The 19425-nt window shown below is 35.2% G+C and overlaps 1 protein-coding gene across 1 annotated transcript; it reads right to left on the bottom strand.

The window, feature by feature from the left end:
* Positions 1 to 208: 208 nt before the first annotated feature.
* LOC149836529 (putative glycerol-3-phosphate dehydrogenase [NAD(+)] 1, cytosolic) lies at positions 209 to 5653 on the bottom strand. The gene is made up of 5 exons (XM_090005396.1): positions 3976 to 5653; positions 2495 to 2716; positions 1630 to 1877; positions 1203 to 1342; positions 209 to 568 (listed from the first exon to the last, which is right to left on the bottom strand). Exons 1-5 carry the CDS (start codon positions 4631 to 4633, stop codon positions 430 to 432), a joined length of 1407 nt encoding a protein of 468 aa, XP_089861522.1. The 5' UTR covers positions 4634 to 5653; the 3' UTR covers positions 209 to 429.
* Between the last annotated feature and the right edge of the window lie 13772 nt (positions 5654 to 19425).

Raw genomic sequence — 19425 nt, forward strand, 5'->3', positions numbered from 1 at the left:
CAAAAGTTTAATTGGGTAGTTGATCCTATCCAATGCAAACCCCAGAACCATCTTTATTTGAACATGCATTGACCCATAATAGAACACAAAAGTCAAGTTCTGACAATGTAGTGCTTCTTGCAATATGGATGTGTGTGCGTAATAGTGACATCTTGCTCTCAAATGAGTTGGGTTACTTGAATTATTATTTTTGGAATTTGGAAACAGATTTGAGGAAATTCTGCAGTTATTCTTTCATGACATATACAACTTAACTGGTTTAGAGCATATGATATACTATCTAATATGGTCCTTGTGAAAGTTTACAAAATCATGGGTTGTTTTAATGTTTTTTATGCAAAATACTATCGTTTCACCACAACAGGAAACGCATGTCTTACCATGTCATGATTTGTGCTCCGAGGCAAGCAACTTGAACGCTTCATGATTTCAAATGCCATTGATCAAAGTTGTTCCCAAAAGGGATGGCTTGTAGAAACCGTGCCTTTGCGCTATCTCAATTCGATCACGGGGATCATTCATGGTCTCATCCCTTAGAGCTTGGAGAATTGCCTCAGTTGAAAGCTCCCTGTGAATTAAAATGGAACATATTAGAAACTGCTGTGCTCATTCTCATCCTTTACATAAAAGTTGAGGCCATCTTCAGCTATCAATCAAGACTCATGTAGTTTTTGAATTTAAGCATCAGTAGAATTCAAGATAGATGTTAGGAGCATTTGGTTCCAGTGACTAAAAGGTTATGCAGCATATTCATGCATTATTAGAAGCATTAAAGACAGTCTATCGGTGGGTTATCTTAATTAATGAGGGGGATAAAGTTTGTTTCTTAAATAAGTAGGCATGTACTATGACTGTCTGTCCATAGGCTATCCTTTTACAACCACCAGGTTTGGTAGGGCCATTAAAAACTGAACCAACTCAACATCTTACACACTGCAAAGTTTTGAAGGGATGCTAGTTTGACCGTTGCCGAATTCCAATAAATAGGCCAGCCACCTGATAACAGTGATCCACCAAAGTTCTTATAGAGTTCAACAACTGTGCTAGAAAATACTACAAGTTTTCTTGGATAAATAACATTTACAAAGTCAAGAGTCAAAATAAATGTACATTATGTAGCCAAATGTTAAACTAAATAATGATACTGCAGAACAACATAATGTGGATAATCAAGTAAAGAGATTGAGACAAGTATCTTTCACCTTTTGATTAGTATTTTATAAAGCGTCTTCAAAATGGGGCAGAGCTCAACAGGCGCAACGGCTCTGTTTTCATCAGGACGCAAAACGCTGAGGCAAGGTTGACCAAGCAGCTCATAAAATGCATGTACAGCAGACACACCCTGGCACAAAGCATTAAAGAGTAGCACAACAACAAATTAATAAATTAATTATTTTTCCAATAAAGTAAATATGATATCTACACTTATATACAGATAATATGTATGATCACAAGCAATGCACATAATGCAGCAAAGGTGTGTGCTGATGTATGTGCACATGCATATGCATTTAGTTAAATGTAGAAATGTGGTATATACACATCTGCCTGAGCCAAGATATTCACACCACCACATCCATTAGGTGGAGTGAATTTTTGCAGGTATGAATTGAAGAATGAGAAACAGACCTGAATCATTCCCTTACCTTTGATGCTGTCACCCATATCAGGACTTAATTCTCCCTTGGCTAGCATCTGTCCATACCATGCATTACGACCTTTTAACAAAGTTACATAGGTATCAGCCAGCAATGGTCCAGCAAGCCTCTCTGGTTCTTCAGTCAACAAGTGTGTTATGAATATCATTTCAGAGGTACAATGTGCAAAATAAACTGATTTACTGGTAGCACTTTCATTGGTCAGAGCTGCAACCATGCCTGCCATAACAGGGGATAGAAATTTTAGTTAGAAGACAGATATATGTGCATAAAGATGTTGAGTTCTTATTACAATTTTTTTGCACATCAAGAATCTAACATCTTATGCACATGTTCAGATGATACAAAAATACTATATAAATTAAAGTAAGAGAATTCATTTAATTAGTTTGCTAATGATAGTGCACCAGTGGATGAATCATACTAGCTTCTTTGCACAAGACAGGGCAGAATGGATAAAACTAAAACTTACCATAATAAGTGTAGTCGAGTTGGTAGTGAAGGTGGAGAACTGGACTATGGGTATTAAGAAACTGCAGTAAGAAAATACGTGGATATGCATGCCAGTGGCATATACGTGTTATAATGAAGGAAAAATAACATTAAAAGAATTCCTGTGAGAATAAAAAGAATTCTCTTGCTTCTTGGTGGTAAAAGTTCTAAATCCTAGTCAGAAATGAAGACTAAGGGAAGCATAAGGGAGAAGCTGAGGCTGAGGCACTTGGAGTAGAAGGTGACACATATAACCAAGGTACCAAGTTAAACATTACTCTGGCAGTGATCAACTGAACAAACAACATGAATGTCAAATTTTTCTCCTGTAAAGAGGACTGTACCTGCACCAATAGCATATACGTTTTTCAAACCGCCCATAACTTCATGTGTAACAAGGTCACTGTTATCCCATACAATGAAATGAGGTTGTCTTAGAAACTTTGCAAGAGGTTTCCTCCATTTTTCAGATCCACAGATTCGAGCATTAGCATACTCCTCGTTGTATATCTCAGAAGCTATATTTGGCCCTCCAAGATAAAGAATGTTCTCCATAGGAATTCCAGCTGGAAGCCACAGGATCACAAAACAAAGGAAGTGAAACAAAAGTAAATATAACAATAATATGCAAATCACTGAATCAAATTAAATGGAAGTATCACAATAATGTGAATCCGACATCTCAGGTGTGACTACAACATGGCAGCATGACTAATATTGTAATAATGACTCTATATCAAGAATACAATGTTAATCTTGTTTGGATGAAGGTAACACTTGTATAAATGACATTCAAACAACTTTTCAAAGAAGCTACTTGGAGTTTGAGCTTTTTGTGAAGTTCTTTATTGCAGTTATATTATTTGTACTCCAAATTAAGGAAACCTACAACAAGCACTGGTATCATTTGGAATTCAAGTTTTCATCAAAGAGCAGAGACCATATAAAGCTAGAAATATTGTTCAAGGGCATAGTAAACAATTAAGACCTTAGTCATTGTACCTCTGCATATGTGCAGGGATATTCTAATATTTCGTCCATGTGATTGATATTTTATTGTCTTCTGGGTCAATTTAGTTAAATTTACTTTAAGTACTAATGTATAAGTGAAGGGGTTTCCAAATGATAGTCCATGAATATTTTTCAAAAATGCCTCATGATAGCAACATGGCTATTGCTACTATTCTTGGGAAGGGATCTCTTCTAACTCTTTCTCTGTCAAAAGAGCAACGAAATGTGAAATGTTGGAACCAGAAAAGAAAGGCAGGCTTCTGCTGAACAAGTACATTTAAACCCTCAACTAAAAAATTTAGAAAAAAAAAATACAATAAAGCCAACATACTTTTTAGACAGTTCTACTTAGTTATCACTTATGAATATTTGCTAGTTACGCACTACGTAAAATCACTGAGTACAGGAGAACATATACATATTTCCCAGAAAAAAAAACAACTTGGCTTTGTTATACCTCGATAGTCCATGCACATGAATTCTAAGCATTGGTTGGAACAAGTTAGGTCCTCCAGATTATCTATTATACTAACTCACCAATAAGTTCTTTAGTCAGACAAAACTTGAAAACCTAACAGTTTTATCAATGTTTAAGTAATCCCACAAAAGAACATTACCATCAATTTATTTAGACAGATAAATGAAAGGTGGTCTCCACACTGATCAGATAGAATGGGAAGAAAAAGTCGAATTACAGAAAAAGTCGAATTACCAGAAAATGCAGGAGACATAAATGAGAAACCAAACTTCTGACAAGTAAAAAAAAGAAAAAAGAAAAAGCATTTATTCATTGAGAGAGAAGAGAGAGAGACACTTGCACGGTTAATCATCTGTGTGGCAGTGATGATATGAGGAACGGGCTCCAATCCAGCTTCAATTCCTTTTGCCAAAGAGATAATTATGGGGTAACTAAGCCTTTCCTTCCAATATCTACTGATCTCTTCGAAAACTTCCCTTGTCTCAGTTGAAGGCAATCCATTTATCACAATGTCTGCATCCCATGTGGCTTCCTGCAAATTTGTAACAACTTTCAGCGGGCAAAGCGGTGTATCGATCATGTTCAAGCAGAATCCATCTTTCAAGATCTCATCCGCATACAGAGTCCGGTCGCCTAGCCGGGCTTCGACATATTTCAGATACGCGCAGCGCCTGATCAATCTTCTAAGCACATCTTCCCTTGAATTTATCACTTCAAACAAGTGTTCTGCTGTTGCCCGATCAACAGACCGTCCAGCCCTTCTCCATATCCTAATCTGAACTTTTTCGCGAAGATGACCATAAGTATCTTGCAGAAGCGCAGCGAAGACACTGCCCCAAGCACCAGCACCAACACCAACAATTCTCAACACATCTCCATTGGCTTTCCCCAGAAGCCGGCGAAGTTCATCCAATTTTTCCTCTACTCCATTAGAATTATGAGCAGACTCATTTGAGTGAACAGAATTATGGTTTGCCTCCACAGTGCCTACCATGTCTCTGAGATCAGATCACTTGCAACAGACCTTGACAGAATTCACAATGTTTTTTTTTTGTTCTCTTTATAAATCCCGGACGTTCAAAAAGGCCAAATTCAAACACAAAAATGCTTCTAACACTTCTTTTGCAGATTTCGATTCCTTCCTTTTTTGACCAAAAACCCAAATTTTAAAACCAGAAAGCCTAAAAAGAGGCTTTCTTTATTCTCCCTAACAGTTAAGCCAAATCACTGAAAACCCAATTTCTGAACAAAAAATCATCCGATAAGGAAAGCAAATGAGACTCATCTCAGAGATAAATGCACACAAGAACTCCCCAAAAAACCTCTCTCTCTCTCTCTCTCTCTCTCTCTAACTCAAGCTGTCAACCTAGCTAAAGAAAAATAAACCACATACACAGACCCATCTTAAAAAAAATCTACCATTGCCAAAACCTCTCCAAAACGGGCATCCCCAATAACCACATTTGAGACACCCAAAAACCGAGTCCCATCTTTTCCAACCCCAGGAATCAAAATTCAAAACAGCACCACCTCAAACAAGAAAACAGAGGACAACTCAATTCACCTCTCCCCAAACCCACCTCCAAATTCCTACCAAACGTCAATGAATGCCCACACGCAAGCCTTCACCCAGAGACCCCCCAATCAAAATCCGCTAGTCTATATATTCCCTCTCTCTCTCCACCTTCCGCGTCGGAGGCAACGAGTTGTCTTCCCTCTCTAATGCAGGTGGTGCCCATACGAAGCCTTCGTGGAAGCCCAGCGCTATGGTTGGTGCATGGTCTGTGGCCCCTCGCCGGCATTGCAGTTGGATAGAGAAGGTGGGTAGTTGGGCTCATTCAAGTTTGCCCAAAAGTGAGATGACAGGGGAGATGCAGCAGGACGAGGGGGTCAGATAGCTACTGCAACAAATATCGGCGATAACAGTGACCTTTGTTACACATAATCTTATGGACGTACCAAAGATCCGTGTCTCTAAAGGGCTTTGAGCAATGTTGTCAGAATCGTATCGGACCTTGGATCGAATTTCAAATCGATTCAAGAGATCGGACGATTCCGATTCTGAACTGAATCCGATCTGAATAGACCAGTTTTTAACCAGCAATTGATGCGTGTCTGGAAGTTACTAAAAAATATTAAAAAACTATTTAAACCATCTTTTTACATTTATTTAAAAACAAACTGAATCAGCTCAGTTTAGTATCGATTTTTTGCCGATAAAACACGAATCGGAAGATTCAGGCCAATTAGCAACGATACCAACAACATTGGTTTTGAGAATCTAACATCATTTGTTTGCGAAACGAGACCCCATGCCAGATCAGTCCCTCGGATCTGAGATTCTGAGATGACAGGCAATCAAACATCCCCAATCAATTAACGAGCCTGCCAGCTTGCATACCACATCAAAAGCAAGTTCTCATCAAGGTCGCCTCAAGAGGGATTGGCGTAGTGGGGTGGCGCCCTGGGCTGCTACATGGGCAGTCAAGGTTAGATTTCATGGGAGTCGCTCCTCTGCGCAAGCCACTTATAGCATAGGCCCTACGGTAAGAGTCCTAGCCTCAGAGTTTTACGCTGCCAGCACTGCGACCGTGGGTTTTGGCAGGCTGAACCAGCATCATGTCATCGTGGTGGGTGCAGTTTTTTCGGGGTTACGAATAAAAAAATGTTCTCAACAAGGTCCATAAGGGTAGTTGTCCACCGCGTGAATGGGGCTCTCTTTGTCCTTTATCAACAGGACCAACCGTCCAAACGGGCCAGTATCAACATTCAAAACCAACCAACTTCAATCCGTGAATTTTGGTGCCATATTAACTAACACTCACTATGAAAGACCAACCAACAATTCGGTTGTTCAACTTCAAAGAGCTCTTGTTTAGTCATAAATTGGGTAATGCCAATTGTGGGGTCTGAAACTAAGATCACATTGGAAAAATATGCAGAGATTTTAGCACCATTCAACCACCAACTTCCAATCAAGACATAATTGAAGATCTATTAGTGAGGCCTTGCAACAAAACCTACGGGGAATATTTTGTGAAGGATTGCAGTGGTGGTAAATGGCTTAATTTATTGTTGAAATACCAATTGGGGCTAGTAAACGAACACAGCAGTTAGTGTTCAGCTAGGCTCGATAGTTCTCGTATATATATATATATATATATAAGAAATAATGCATAAAATATATATAAAAAAGATGGATGAATGAAAAATATATACATAAAATATGGACTATTATGTGTAATTTATTAAAAATTATATATATATATATATATATATATATATTCAAGTATAATATAAATATATATATATATATATATATAACATAAAAGCCAGCTTGTGTTCGGCTCATTTCATTTAGGGATGAGCCGAGCTTGATCTTGGCTTGGCTAAACATGAACACGAGCCAAGCCACAAGTTCAATCCACTAGTAAACGAGCCGAGCTCTAACTTGCCCTGTTCGGTTTTACCAGCCCTAATCCGAATACAGAAGCTTATGGCATCTAATCCGTGTATGATGAAATCATCAAAAGCTATGTCAGAAAGACATGTGGACACGTGACGTGGGTTCCACTCAGCAAGTTCAAACACGAGGACACGGTTTTTTTTAAATCATCAACAAAAATTAAATTTTTAATATTTTAAAGGTAAAAGTATTTTTTTATTTAAATAAAACCTTAAAACAAAGAAATATAATATTAAAATATTATCTGTATATATTAATGTTCGTGTCCACGTGTCTGCTCATGTCACCGGAGACACACCAGCAAAACATAGCCCTTGTAGAAAATAAGAGCAAAGCGTTGGGGTGGACATCGGGTCGAATACCTAATAGGTAGTTTGGTACCTGACCCGAGATGGATCAGGTTTGGGTTGCCTTGTGTGGCTTGAAGCACAATAATGTTGGACCCGGCCTAGCTCTACTAGTAAACGGGTCGGTTCGGTTAGAGAAAAATGACATCTCAATGAACTAATGAAGCTGTGATGTTAACTTGACATTGGAGTTTATCATTATTGTTAGGTAGGGCTGTCAACGGACCCGATTTGTATCGGTTACCGATCCGAACATGAATTCCTGGGTATGGGCATGAAAAATGCCTGACCCGAGCAATATGCAGGCTGGGTTTGGGTCATGATTTTTTACCGGATACCCATCCTGGTCCGATTATTTTATTTATATTTTTAATAGAAATAAAATTCTAAAATTATGCAGGTCCGGGTTTGAGATTCTATTTTTGTGACCTGACAAAACCCCATCCCGGTTATTAGTTGTATGGGTGGGTCCGGTCAACCCTGACCTGACCAGTTGATAGCCCTATTGTTAGGGTTGCAAATGGATTGGATATGGGTCATGTCAGGGTTGACTGGACACTGGCTCTTAATTTTAATGAGTAGGTTCGGTTTCAGATTCAGATCAGACTTATAACACATGATAGAATTCCAGATCAGACATGATCTTAAACCCCCGATACTGGACCCACAGAAAATAAGTCTGTTGGTTTTCATGTGAACTACATAAAATGGGTTGGGTCAGACCTGGTTCTGAACGAACTTATTTATCTGATTCTAGACCGGATCTCACCAAACCTGACATTATTTGTGCTGAATCCAACATGTTTATGAAACGAAATTTATTTTATGAACCATGTTCGTCCAAAATACCTTTGATCTGGTTAAATATACAATCCGGATCCAACTCACTTTCAGCCCTAATTGTTATTCAATGAATTGAACACCATGAAGATGAACATCATCGTAGGTACAGCAGGCTAAGACCAACCCAACTAGTTCTCGGATCCCAAACCCAGTTTCTCCATCCAATAAATGAAAATTAAAAAGAAAAAAGAAACTCAAGGCAAGGCAACTCTCGATCAATGTAAGCATAGTGACAATTCTCGCAAGATTTATGAAAATCTCCTGAAAATATGGTGAGAAATTACTCAAAAGTTAAAAACGGTAATTTCTTGCAATTTTTCATCAAAATGCGATATTTATGATTTTAACGGCTATTTATCATGAAAAAACCATGTGGTTTTTATTTCTAACTATTTTTTATTTAGTTTTTCTTGTAAAAAAATATTTTTTTATATTTTTTATTGTCAAGATTTTGCCCAAAAACATGAGATTTTAAATAATGCAGTGAGTTTTTGGCTGCCGATATTTTGCCGTTTTAAACTTTTGTCACTATGGTTGTAAGGATCGTCTTGGACATCGATTCAGAGAATCGGATGATTTCGATTCAGGGCTGAATAGTTTTGAATCGGCCAACTTTTAACCACATAAAGACGTGTCAAAAAATAAAATATTTAAAAATTATTTTTGCCATTTTTAAGAGTTGTTTAAAAATTAGCCGGTTTAGGTCAGTTTTGCATTGATTTTCTGCATATATGATACAAATCTGCCTATTCACAACGATACTATCAACATTTGCTCTCGATGCAACATTGTTATCTTGCCGCTTGTACACAAAAAAGGACAATCTAGAATTGAAAAAAAATGGAAGAAGATAGTAATATGTGGGAAAGAACAAATATTATTGCAATGGGATGTGAATTCTTTACTCCAAAATCTTTTGACTACAAAAGAGGCAAATGTATGTCAAAAATATTAGTAAAAAAGAAAAAACATGAGAAAATTAGTAGCTCCTAAGCAATTTTATCTTTGAACTTTCTAAATACTATTAAAAATATACCTGCACGTATTTTTCTTTAATAAACAAACAAACAAACAACAACTACGCCTTCATCCCAAAACAATTGGGGTCAGCGATATGAACCAAAAAAGAAAATCATTTTGGGTCTTCCACATGAATCCTTTTCCTCCAATCATTTCTATCCAATGCCATGTCCTCGGTGAGGTTCAAAGCATTCATATCCTTTCCGATCATCTCCATCCAAGTCTTCCTAGGCCTACCCCGACCTCTTTTAACTAATCTATTTTCCCATTTCTCCAACCTTCTAACTGGAGCATCATTAGGCCTTCGCCGAATATGTCCAAACCACCGTAAACGATTCTCTCGATCTTATTTTCAATGGGTGCAACACCTACCTTCTTACGTATCTCCTCGTTCCGAATCTTATCTCTTATTGTATTTCCACACATCCATCTAAGCATCCGCATCTCAGCTACACTCATTTTTTGAATATGATGTCTCTTGGCAGCCCAACATTCTGTACCATATAGTAAAGCGGGTCTAATAGTCGTCCTATAAAACTTTTCCTTCAACCGCAATGGCATTCTACGATCGCACAGCACTCCAGTTGCACTTTTCCATTTCATCCACCCAACCTTTATCCTATGATTTACATCTCCATCAATTTCTCCATACTTTTGAATGATGGATCCCAAATATTTGAAATAATCATTCACCGGTATTTCTTGCTCATCAAGCTTCACTACACTCCCATCCCTACTTCGTTGCTTACTAAACCGACATTCCATATATTCAGTCTTACTCTTACTCAACTTAAAACCTCTAGCTTCCAATGTCTGTCTCCATAATTCTAACTTAGCATTAACCCCAGCTCTAGACTCATCAATCAAAACAATATCATCAGCAAACAACATACACCACGGTACATTTTCTTGAATTGATCTCGTAAGCTCATCCATCACTATCGCAAATAGGAAAGGGCTTAAAGCAGATCCTTGATGTAACCCAACCGTTATCGGAAAATTGGTTGTCACCCCTCCACAAGTGCGGACATTGGTTACTACTCCTTCATACATATCTTTAATTATACTAATGTACTTGAGAGAAACACCTTTCTTCATCATTGTCCACCAGAGAACGTCCCTAGGTACTCTATCGTATGCCTTCTCTAAATCAATAAAAACCATATGCAAATCTTTATTTCTCTCTCTATATCTTTCAATAAGTTGTCTAAGAAGATGTATAGCTTCCATAGTTGATCTACCAGGCATAAAACCAAATTGATTCTCCGATATCGTGACAACCTTCCTCAACCTAGACTCAATCACCCTCTCCCAAAGTTTCATAATATGACTCATGAGTTTTATACCACGATAGTTTGTGCAATCTTGTATATCACCCTTATTCTTATATAAAGGCACCAAAGTACTCTTCCTCCACTCATTAGGCATCTTATTTGTTCGCCAAATCAAGTTAAAAAGATTTGTCAACCATTCTAAACCTTTCTCTCCCAAGCATTTCCAAGCCTCGATAGGTATACCATCTGGGCCAACTGCCCTTCTTGATTTCATTTTCTTCAAAGCCTCTGCAATTTCATTCTTTTGAATCTTGCGCATGAAGTCACGATTTATCTCATGAAAAGGAATGGAGAAGTCTCCAAGATCTTGAGCATGACTATCATTAAATAGCTTATCAAAATAATCTTTCCATCTCTCCTTAATCTCCTCATCTTTGACTAAAACCCTTTGCGTTTCATCTTTGATACATCTAACCATACCCAAATCCTTCGATTTCCTATCTCTCACCTTTGCAAGCCTATAAATATCCTTCTCGCCTTCTTTGGTATCCAACTTGTCATAAACCTCTTTATATAACTTAGCCCTCGCGTTTCGAACAACTTTTTTAGCTTCCTTCTTTGCTATCATATACTTCTCCAAATTCTCATTATCACGACTCTTACTTAGATTTCTATAACACTCTCTTTTAACCTTAATAGCTAATTTGACATCCTCGTTCCACCATGATGTATCCTTACCTAGTGGTGCACCGCCTTTAGACTCACCCAATACCTCCTTAGCCACTTTTCTCATGCCACCCGCTATCTTATTCCACATTGATTCTGAATCCTCCTCGAGACACCAATTAGCTTCCTTAACTACTTGCTCTACAAACATTCATTGTTTAGCTCCTTTCAGTGACCACCACTTAATTCTAGGATTTATCCTATGTCTATCCCTTTTGCGGCATTGTCTAATTCTAAGATCTAAAATTAAGACTCTATGTTGTGTAGCTACACTTTCTCCCGGTATAACCTTACAATCGATGCAACAACCCCTATCTCTCTTTCTAAGTAGGAAAAAATCTATCTGACTCGTATTAACCCCACTTTTAAATGTTACTAGGTGAGACTCCCTCTTCCTAAACCAAGTGTTTGCTAAGATCATATCATAGGACAAACAAAAATCTAAAATCCTTTCTCCACTTTCATTTCTTTCTCCTATACCATAGCCTCCATGGATACTCTCAAATCCATCCCCACTAATGCCTACATGTCCATTAAGGTCACCGCCGATGAAAAGCTTTTCTCCATAAGATATCCCTTGTACTACTCCATCTAAATCTTCCCAAAATTGATGCTTAATGGAATCATCTAAACCTACTTGAGGTGCATAAACACTAATAATATTAATAATATCCATACCTAATACTAATTTAATAAGTAAAATTCTATCACCCTTCCTACGGACCTCAATTACATTATCTATAAACTGACGACTCATAACAATCCCTACTCCATTCATATTCCTATTTATTCCTGTATACCAAATCTTATATCCCCAAGGTTCTATCACTTTAGCTTTCTCACCTACCCATTTGGTCTCTTGAAGACATAAAATATCAATCTTTCTCCTACACATAACATCTACTAACTCTACCAACTTACCAGTTAAAGACCCTATGTTCCAAGTGGCTAACCTAATTTTATGGTCTTGGACTAACTTCTTTACCCCCACCCGTCCAACAAAGTGAGGGAACCCTTGCCTATTTGACACCACACCCGGGCGCCGGTGTGACGCGTCGCTTCTGGGCGACGACCTAGCAACCCTTGCCCATTTATCACTGCCTCCGGGCCTAGAGAGTACAACGCGTCGCTCAGTAGGGAACGCCCCAACGAAATTCTCATATTGGTTCATTTTCATAGGATATGACAAAGTTTTTATGCTGGCTGTCACAGGCCTACCGCAACCCTCCTCCTTTATCCGGGCTTGGGACCGGCAGTGTATAACTAAACAGTTATACACAGGCGGAGTTTGAAGGAAATGAAGCTCCCAAAGGTAGCTTATCTTTTTTTTTTCTACAGAGAAAACTGGGGTTAGGGGATTCGAACTTGCAACGTCCCAACACAAGGTGACTTGCACTAACTGCTCATGCCAGACAAGCGGAGCCCCCCTTTATTTTTCTTTAATATAAACTTTTAAATTGCTTGCTATTGCTTATTTATTAAAATTCATAATTTAGATCAAATCAATTTAACTAGAAAATTAGAATTTTGTAATCTTCAAGTCTTATGTTATATGAGTTTTATTTATTTTTTGTTGCTCTAAAAATACATCTAATCATAAGAGAAACTTCATCTGATGCATGATTTTTTTTACTAAGCTATACAAGATATAGTTTGATTAATCTACACACACACACACACACACACATATATATATATATATATATATATATATATATATATATATATATATATATATATATATATATATATATACATACATCTAATCATAAGAGGCACTTCTTATGATGCATGATTTTTTTACCAATATATGGTTTGATTAATCTCTCTCTCTCTCTCTCTCTCTCTCTCTCTCTCTCTATCTATCTATCTATCTATCTATCTATCTATATATATATATATGAGAAGGAGATGATCCACCCAATAAATGTTCCACCCCTTATTCTCCCCTTTAAAATCTCTTTGTTAAATATTTTTTTTTGGCAAATCTGACCATATGGATGTCATCTTCATGGTTGAAAACATATGAATAGACTCTTGGATCAAACATTTTTTATAAGTAGGTATGATTTTATAACATGGAAAATTTTTAAACTGTTGATTTTTTTAACCTTGTAAAATCTTATGTATACATAAAAAAAAGTTTGATCCATGAGGTTATTCATATGTTTTCAATCATGGAGATCACTTCTACATGATCTTATTTGCCAAAAAATTATATTTAACATAGAGATTTTGATGGGTTGGACAAGGGTAGACCATCCCTCTTCTCATATATATATATATATATATATATATATATATATATATATATATATATATATATATATATATATATATATATATATATATATATATATATATATATATATATAGCCTACCACTCAGGTCATTTTTTACAAGTCTGACCCTACATATGTTTTCTGCCAGTTTAAATTACTAAGAAATGGCACTTAAATCATGTTTTTTTTATACAAAACATGATTTTTTAAACCTTGAATATTTATGTAAATCTTAGAGTGTTTATTTTTAAATCTTATAAAAACCTACCTACATACCATAATTGAATGATCCAAGAGTCGATTCCTATAAAATCAAGCATGTAAAACACATCTATATGATCATATTAAAGGAAAACATGAAAAAAAAACTATTCAAAAGCCTAGTAGGCTGGCAGTAAGCTAGAAAAGTGATAGGTAGCTACCATCTTTTTTTTTTAAAGTTTTCCTTAAGACATTTTTTTCATAAAAAATGTGATATATGTCTTATTTAAAATTTTAATAACTTATTTAAAAACTTAAAATTTGTATATAATTTTAATATTATGAGAATGTAATATATTAGATGGAATTGAGATTTGCAAAATTTAATGTAACTACATTATTTTTTATTTCTTGATTCTATCTAAACCTAAGTTACATTTAAATATTTTATTTATGGCATTAAAGATTTTATTTATGGTATTTAATATTTTATTAAAAGTAAGCTAACTATTCAGCCATGTTTATATAAAACATAACCAAACTTATAATAGTTTCATAATTGTAGTCAATGTAATCATATATTTTACTAAGAAACTTATTAATTCCTACTAATTATCATAATATTAGTATAGAAGTAAAATTTGTGTAAACTTACAATGTTCTTTATTCATGCATATGGTCACATTTGCACTTTTGCCACATATAAATAAATAAATAGAGAAAGGGGTGGTCTACCCAATAAATGGTCCATCCCCTGTCCACCTCTTCTAAATATGAGTGTTATGACAAATCTGACCATATGGATGTTATCTCCATGGTTGAAACTTGAAAGCATATAAATCGACACTTGGATCAAACTTTTTTTGTGTAGATAGGATTTTACTAAAATCCAAAAATCAACATTATGAAATTTTCTATGTTATAAAATCTTATTTACACACAAAAACTTTGGTCCAAGAGTTTAATCATGTATTTTCAACCTTGGAGATTACATATAGTCAAATTTGCTAAAAATCATATCTAAGATTCAATTTTTGAAGGGAAGAAGAACAAGGGATGGACCATCCCCTTCTCAATATATATATATATATATATATATATATATATATATATATATATATATATATATATATATATATATATATATATATATATATATCACGCTTTCATTTCACATGAATTTATAAAGTCTTGTTTCTCATTTCCTGTTCCCGTTTCCGTTTTCAAACATGTTTCTCGTTCTCGTTTCCCTTCTTGGCAACCTTGTTTAGGCATTGCTAAGACCGACTTAATAGAATCTAACATAATCGTGTTTAGATTCAGATTCGGAGCCAGATGGAGAACAACTAGAATTGATTCTAGGTCTAACTACCTTACAATTCCGTATTTATGGTTTTGACTATTCAAAAGCTGGTTCTCATTAAAAACATGTAGATCACATTCATGAAGTTTAAGCTGGTTCTCATTAAAAACATGTAACAAATTTTTAACACCTATCCTAATCGATCAGGTAGATATTAGTTCCTCACCAATTTGTCTTCAAAGGAAGCATCTAATTTTGGATTCGTGACTGCAGACATGATTTGGATGGAACAAATACATAATTTAGACAGATAGTAATGTTGTGACATTATCTCCTTGAAAAAAAAGAGAATAGATTCTATTACACTGGTGGAAAACAGGATAATTTTGCATTTTCGACTGCAACATAATTTGGCTGGAACAAATACATAATTTAGGCAGATAGTAATGTAACTCACAATAATAGATTCTATTATACTGGTGGAAAACAGGGCCCTAATCATGTGGGTGAAGTTTGTTCATAGGATGATAATGGTTATACTCCTGAATGCATAACCATGATGAAGAGAAAATACTCCTGATGCAGTATGTTCAGTGTGAAGCCAAGTCCATTTTACGTGCATCTTTCTGTGTCCTGCACTGTCTTCACTGTTGGTACTAGTGCATCAAGTCTTGGCAAGGGGGCGCATTATCCTTCCACGACAAAAGCTATGTCAAAAGAGTAGCCTTTTTTGTGCTTGCACCATCATAGGATGTGTAGAGGATTATTTAGTAAGAACTCAGTTTGTACTTGTGCACAGTTGCACCATTACCTGGTGTTGGAAGACCAATGTCATTGCTATTATGCTTGTGGTTTTGCCAGTTGCCAGACAATGGGTGTCCTTGGTCTTCTCACCAAGTTTAAGCTTGGGAAATGTTTTGTTTGTTCGTTTGTGTGTGCGTGCGTGTGAAAAGGACAAAGGCACCAACGGGGCTCCGCTTGTCTGGCAGGATTTGTGTTGGACGTTGCAAGTTTGAATCCCAATGGTATGGTTGTATAACTGATAGGGATCTGCCTAACCCCAGCTTTCTCTGTCGAAAAAAAGAAAAGGACAAAGGGGGCATATCGAAAGATGTTCTAAATAACAATCAATTTGCTTATTTCAACTATAAGCTGACAGACAGATGGGAGAGGATATCATTTTGCACAAGAGCAATTTGATCTTGGCCTTTCCACAAACCAAAGTTGGTCAATTTTTTAAATGCAGGGGGTTGAAGACAAGTTTTTGCATGATCAGTTGCTGCCTCACAGGTTTCAGGATGCCTGCAAGGCCGTGGGTGCCCCTCTTCTTTTGCGAATGCATCCTGGATATGATCATTCTTGCTTTTTCATTTCTACCTTCATTGACGATCACATCAAACACCACGCTGAATACCTCAAAAGTGAAGATTAAGGCATACGTCTTGATGTACACTTTTATGTATATGAAGACGCTGTTCAGAAATTAAACCAGTTTCATAGAATAATGGAAATCTTTAAGCTGTACTTCGTATCAGTTTGCACCAAATAAACTGATGTCCGTCAGTACTTCGTATCGGTTTTCACCAAATAGACTGATATGTCTGTCACTGTGATGCAGTTGTTTGCAGCATGGTCACATAATATTGCTGGTATTTGAAAGTATCATGAAAATATTGAAAAAAAATCCGTGAATATTGAAAAGTCTCTGGAAAACGTTGGGAATTTTATGGAGTTATTTTAATTAAAGTTTTTTATTAGTTTTTTCTTTATCGACATCAACAAATACATCCACAAAAATTGCCTTGATAAAAGATTTCTTTAATTCAGCTGGATGGTCAACCAGGATCCAGTTCAACACATACTATCCAATTTTCAAATGGATCATTAAGTCCATGACCAATTTGCTGAGCTAATTCACCATTTTTGCCGACTGAAGGAGCCACATGTTTTTTATAAGTTGGTACAAAGGCCCCAAATTTGGCCAGATGCATTTAACAAAAAATGACCATACTGTTTGACAAATATGATGTGTTCCCAAATGCCCTTAAGAAATCTGTGTGCTGCCCAAAAACCGTAAATAAGAATTTTTTTAGGACTTTTTTATCCTTTGCACAGGTGAAGCTCATGAAGTTTGCATGATATATCATTTTGCCTGTCGACTAAGACCAAACCTCAATTAAATGTATATTTGCAGATATCTTTTTGCGGTCCTCAAGAAGCATGCAAAACAATGTTATTGATGTGGTTTTCTCTGTTAATAAAATCATAAATATCTTAATAAAATCGCATATTTTATACCAAAGTCGAGGGAAACAATGCAAACCTTTTTTCTTTTTTCTTTAACTGTCACTTAAATGTGTGTTTGCACATATTTTTTTGTGGTCTTCATTGAGCACCCAAAAACAAGTTTTGTGAACCTCTTTATGATTGTAACTTCACAAATACCTTAATAAAATTATATATGTTATACTAAAGTCGTTGAAAACCATCTGAACCTCTTTTATGTAAATCTCACTTAAATGTATATTCACAATTTATTTTTGTGGTTCTTATGAAACAAAAAAATATAACTTATGTAAACCTCCTTTAATCGTAATTTCATAAATAACAGAGTAAAATCACATATTTTATAAGAAGCTTGCATACCTAATTGTGTGGAGAGACACCAATATGCTTCTAACTATGCAAATATCAGGTACCTATAAAATGCAATGTTCTTTCATGTTTATGGTTTTTCGTGATATAAAAATTGATTGTTCATACCCCAAGGATGCTATTTTTGCATTTTCTAGGGTTTCTTTGTGGTCCCTAACTTGTTTGATTTTTCACAAAAATTCAACAACTTTTCTAGCAACTATTATCGGCCACTCTTTTTTCAGTGATTTATTAGCGGCACTTCATCATTGCATTCTGATGAGGTTGTGGCATCCTTTATATCATCTTCCTCGGTTAGGTTGAAAAGTGAGTTTCATACAGATAATATATATGCATATTGTTTTATTTTTATTCTAAACTTTTGTTTTTGTATAAATGAGTATCATTTAGGCCCATGCGTATTTGTGTATGATTGTTTGCTTGTTTTGTGTTTTATTTAATATTTTTAAGATGTAAGTGTGATGATGAATGTGATATTTTTATTGTTAATCATGAAATTTGAAAATGCAGGATAGTTGCATGCATGAAGGCAAAGGATGAGAATGAATTTTGATTTATTTTGTGCAATCGAATAATCAATTAATGATAGCAGTGGTGATTGATCCAAAACTTATAGTTGATTAAAATTTTCATGTTTAATGAGTTTAAATTTGTCAAACTTTATGCATTGTCAAACTTAAGGATGTAAATTATGAGTGTCGTCATTGTTGGTTAAATATGCTTGTTGAATTATAACAAAAAATGATGGATTTACGATTTTAGTGAACTCCACAAATAATTATTGCAAATAATAACTAAGAGTTGCAATTTTTAGAAATTTTGCAATAAATAATAAAAAAATATGCAATATTCTTAGAAAATATATGTTTTTACTCCATTATTAGTAACATATTTGTGTCTCTCCACACAATTAGATAGGCGATATTCTTATAAAAAATGTGATTTTACTTTGTTATTTGCAAAGTTACAATTAAAAGAGGTTCGCATAAGTTATATTTGCACATTTTGCAAAGTTACACTTATCTTTAACCATCACTTAAATGTATATTCGCACCTATTTTTTGGTATAAAATATGCAATTTTACTAAGATATTTACGAAATTATATCTATCTTTAACGGTTACTTAAATGTATGTCTGTACCTATTTTTTTGGTATAAAATATGCGATTTTATTAAGTTATTTGTAAAGTTGCATTTATCTTTAACCGTCACTTAAATGTATGTTAATTTGCACTTATTTTTTAGTATAAAATATGTGATTTTACTACGGTATTTATGAAATTATATTGATCTTTAATCATCATTTAAATGTATGTTCACACATGTTTTTTTGGTATAAAATATGAGATTTTAGTAGGGTATTTACAAAGTTATTTTTATCTTTAACAATCACTTAAATGTATGTTCACACCTATTTTTTTTTCTTTACGAAGTGCTCAAAAATAAGTTTTGCGAACCTCTTAAAAATTGTTCTGTAAATGTACTTTAAAAATTCATTCTAGTTTTAATGTTCTGCATATATTGTGTGCTTAATTTCATGTCGCAGAAGATGTGCAAGAATTACATTTTACTGCTATTATGGGCATTCTTAAAACTATGAACCTGCTCATGCATTACATTCATTTAATTCACTAAAAAATGAATATGCTTATATATTGCATTTATTCC

This window comes from Nuphar pumila, chromosome 5 (assembly GCF_984573655.1).
Source record: "Nuphar pumila chromosome 5, dmNupPumi1.hap1.1, whole genome shotgun sequence".
In the NCBI taxonomy this organism is placed as follows: Eukaryota; Viridiplantae; Streptophyta; class Magnoliopsida; order Nymphaeales; family Nymphaeaceae; genus Nuphar; species Nuphar pumila.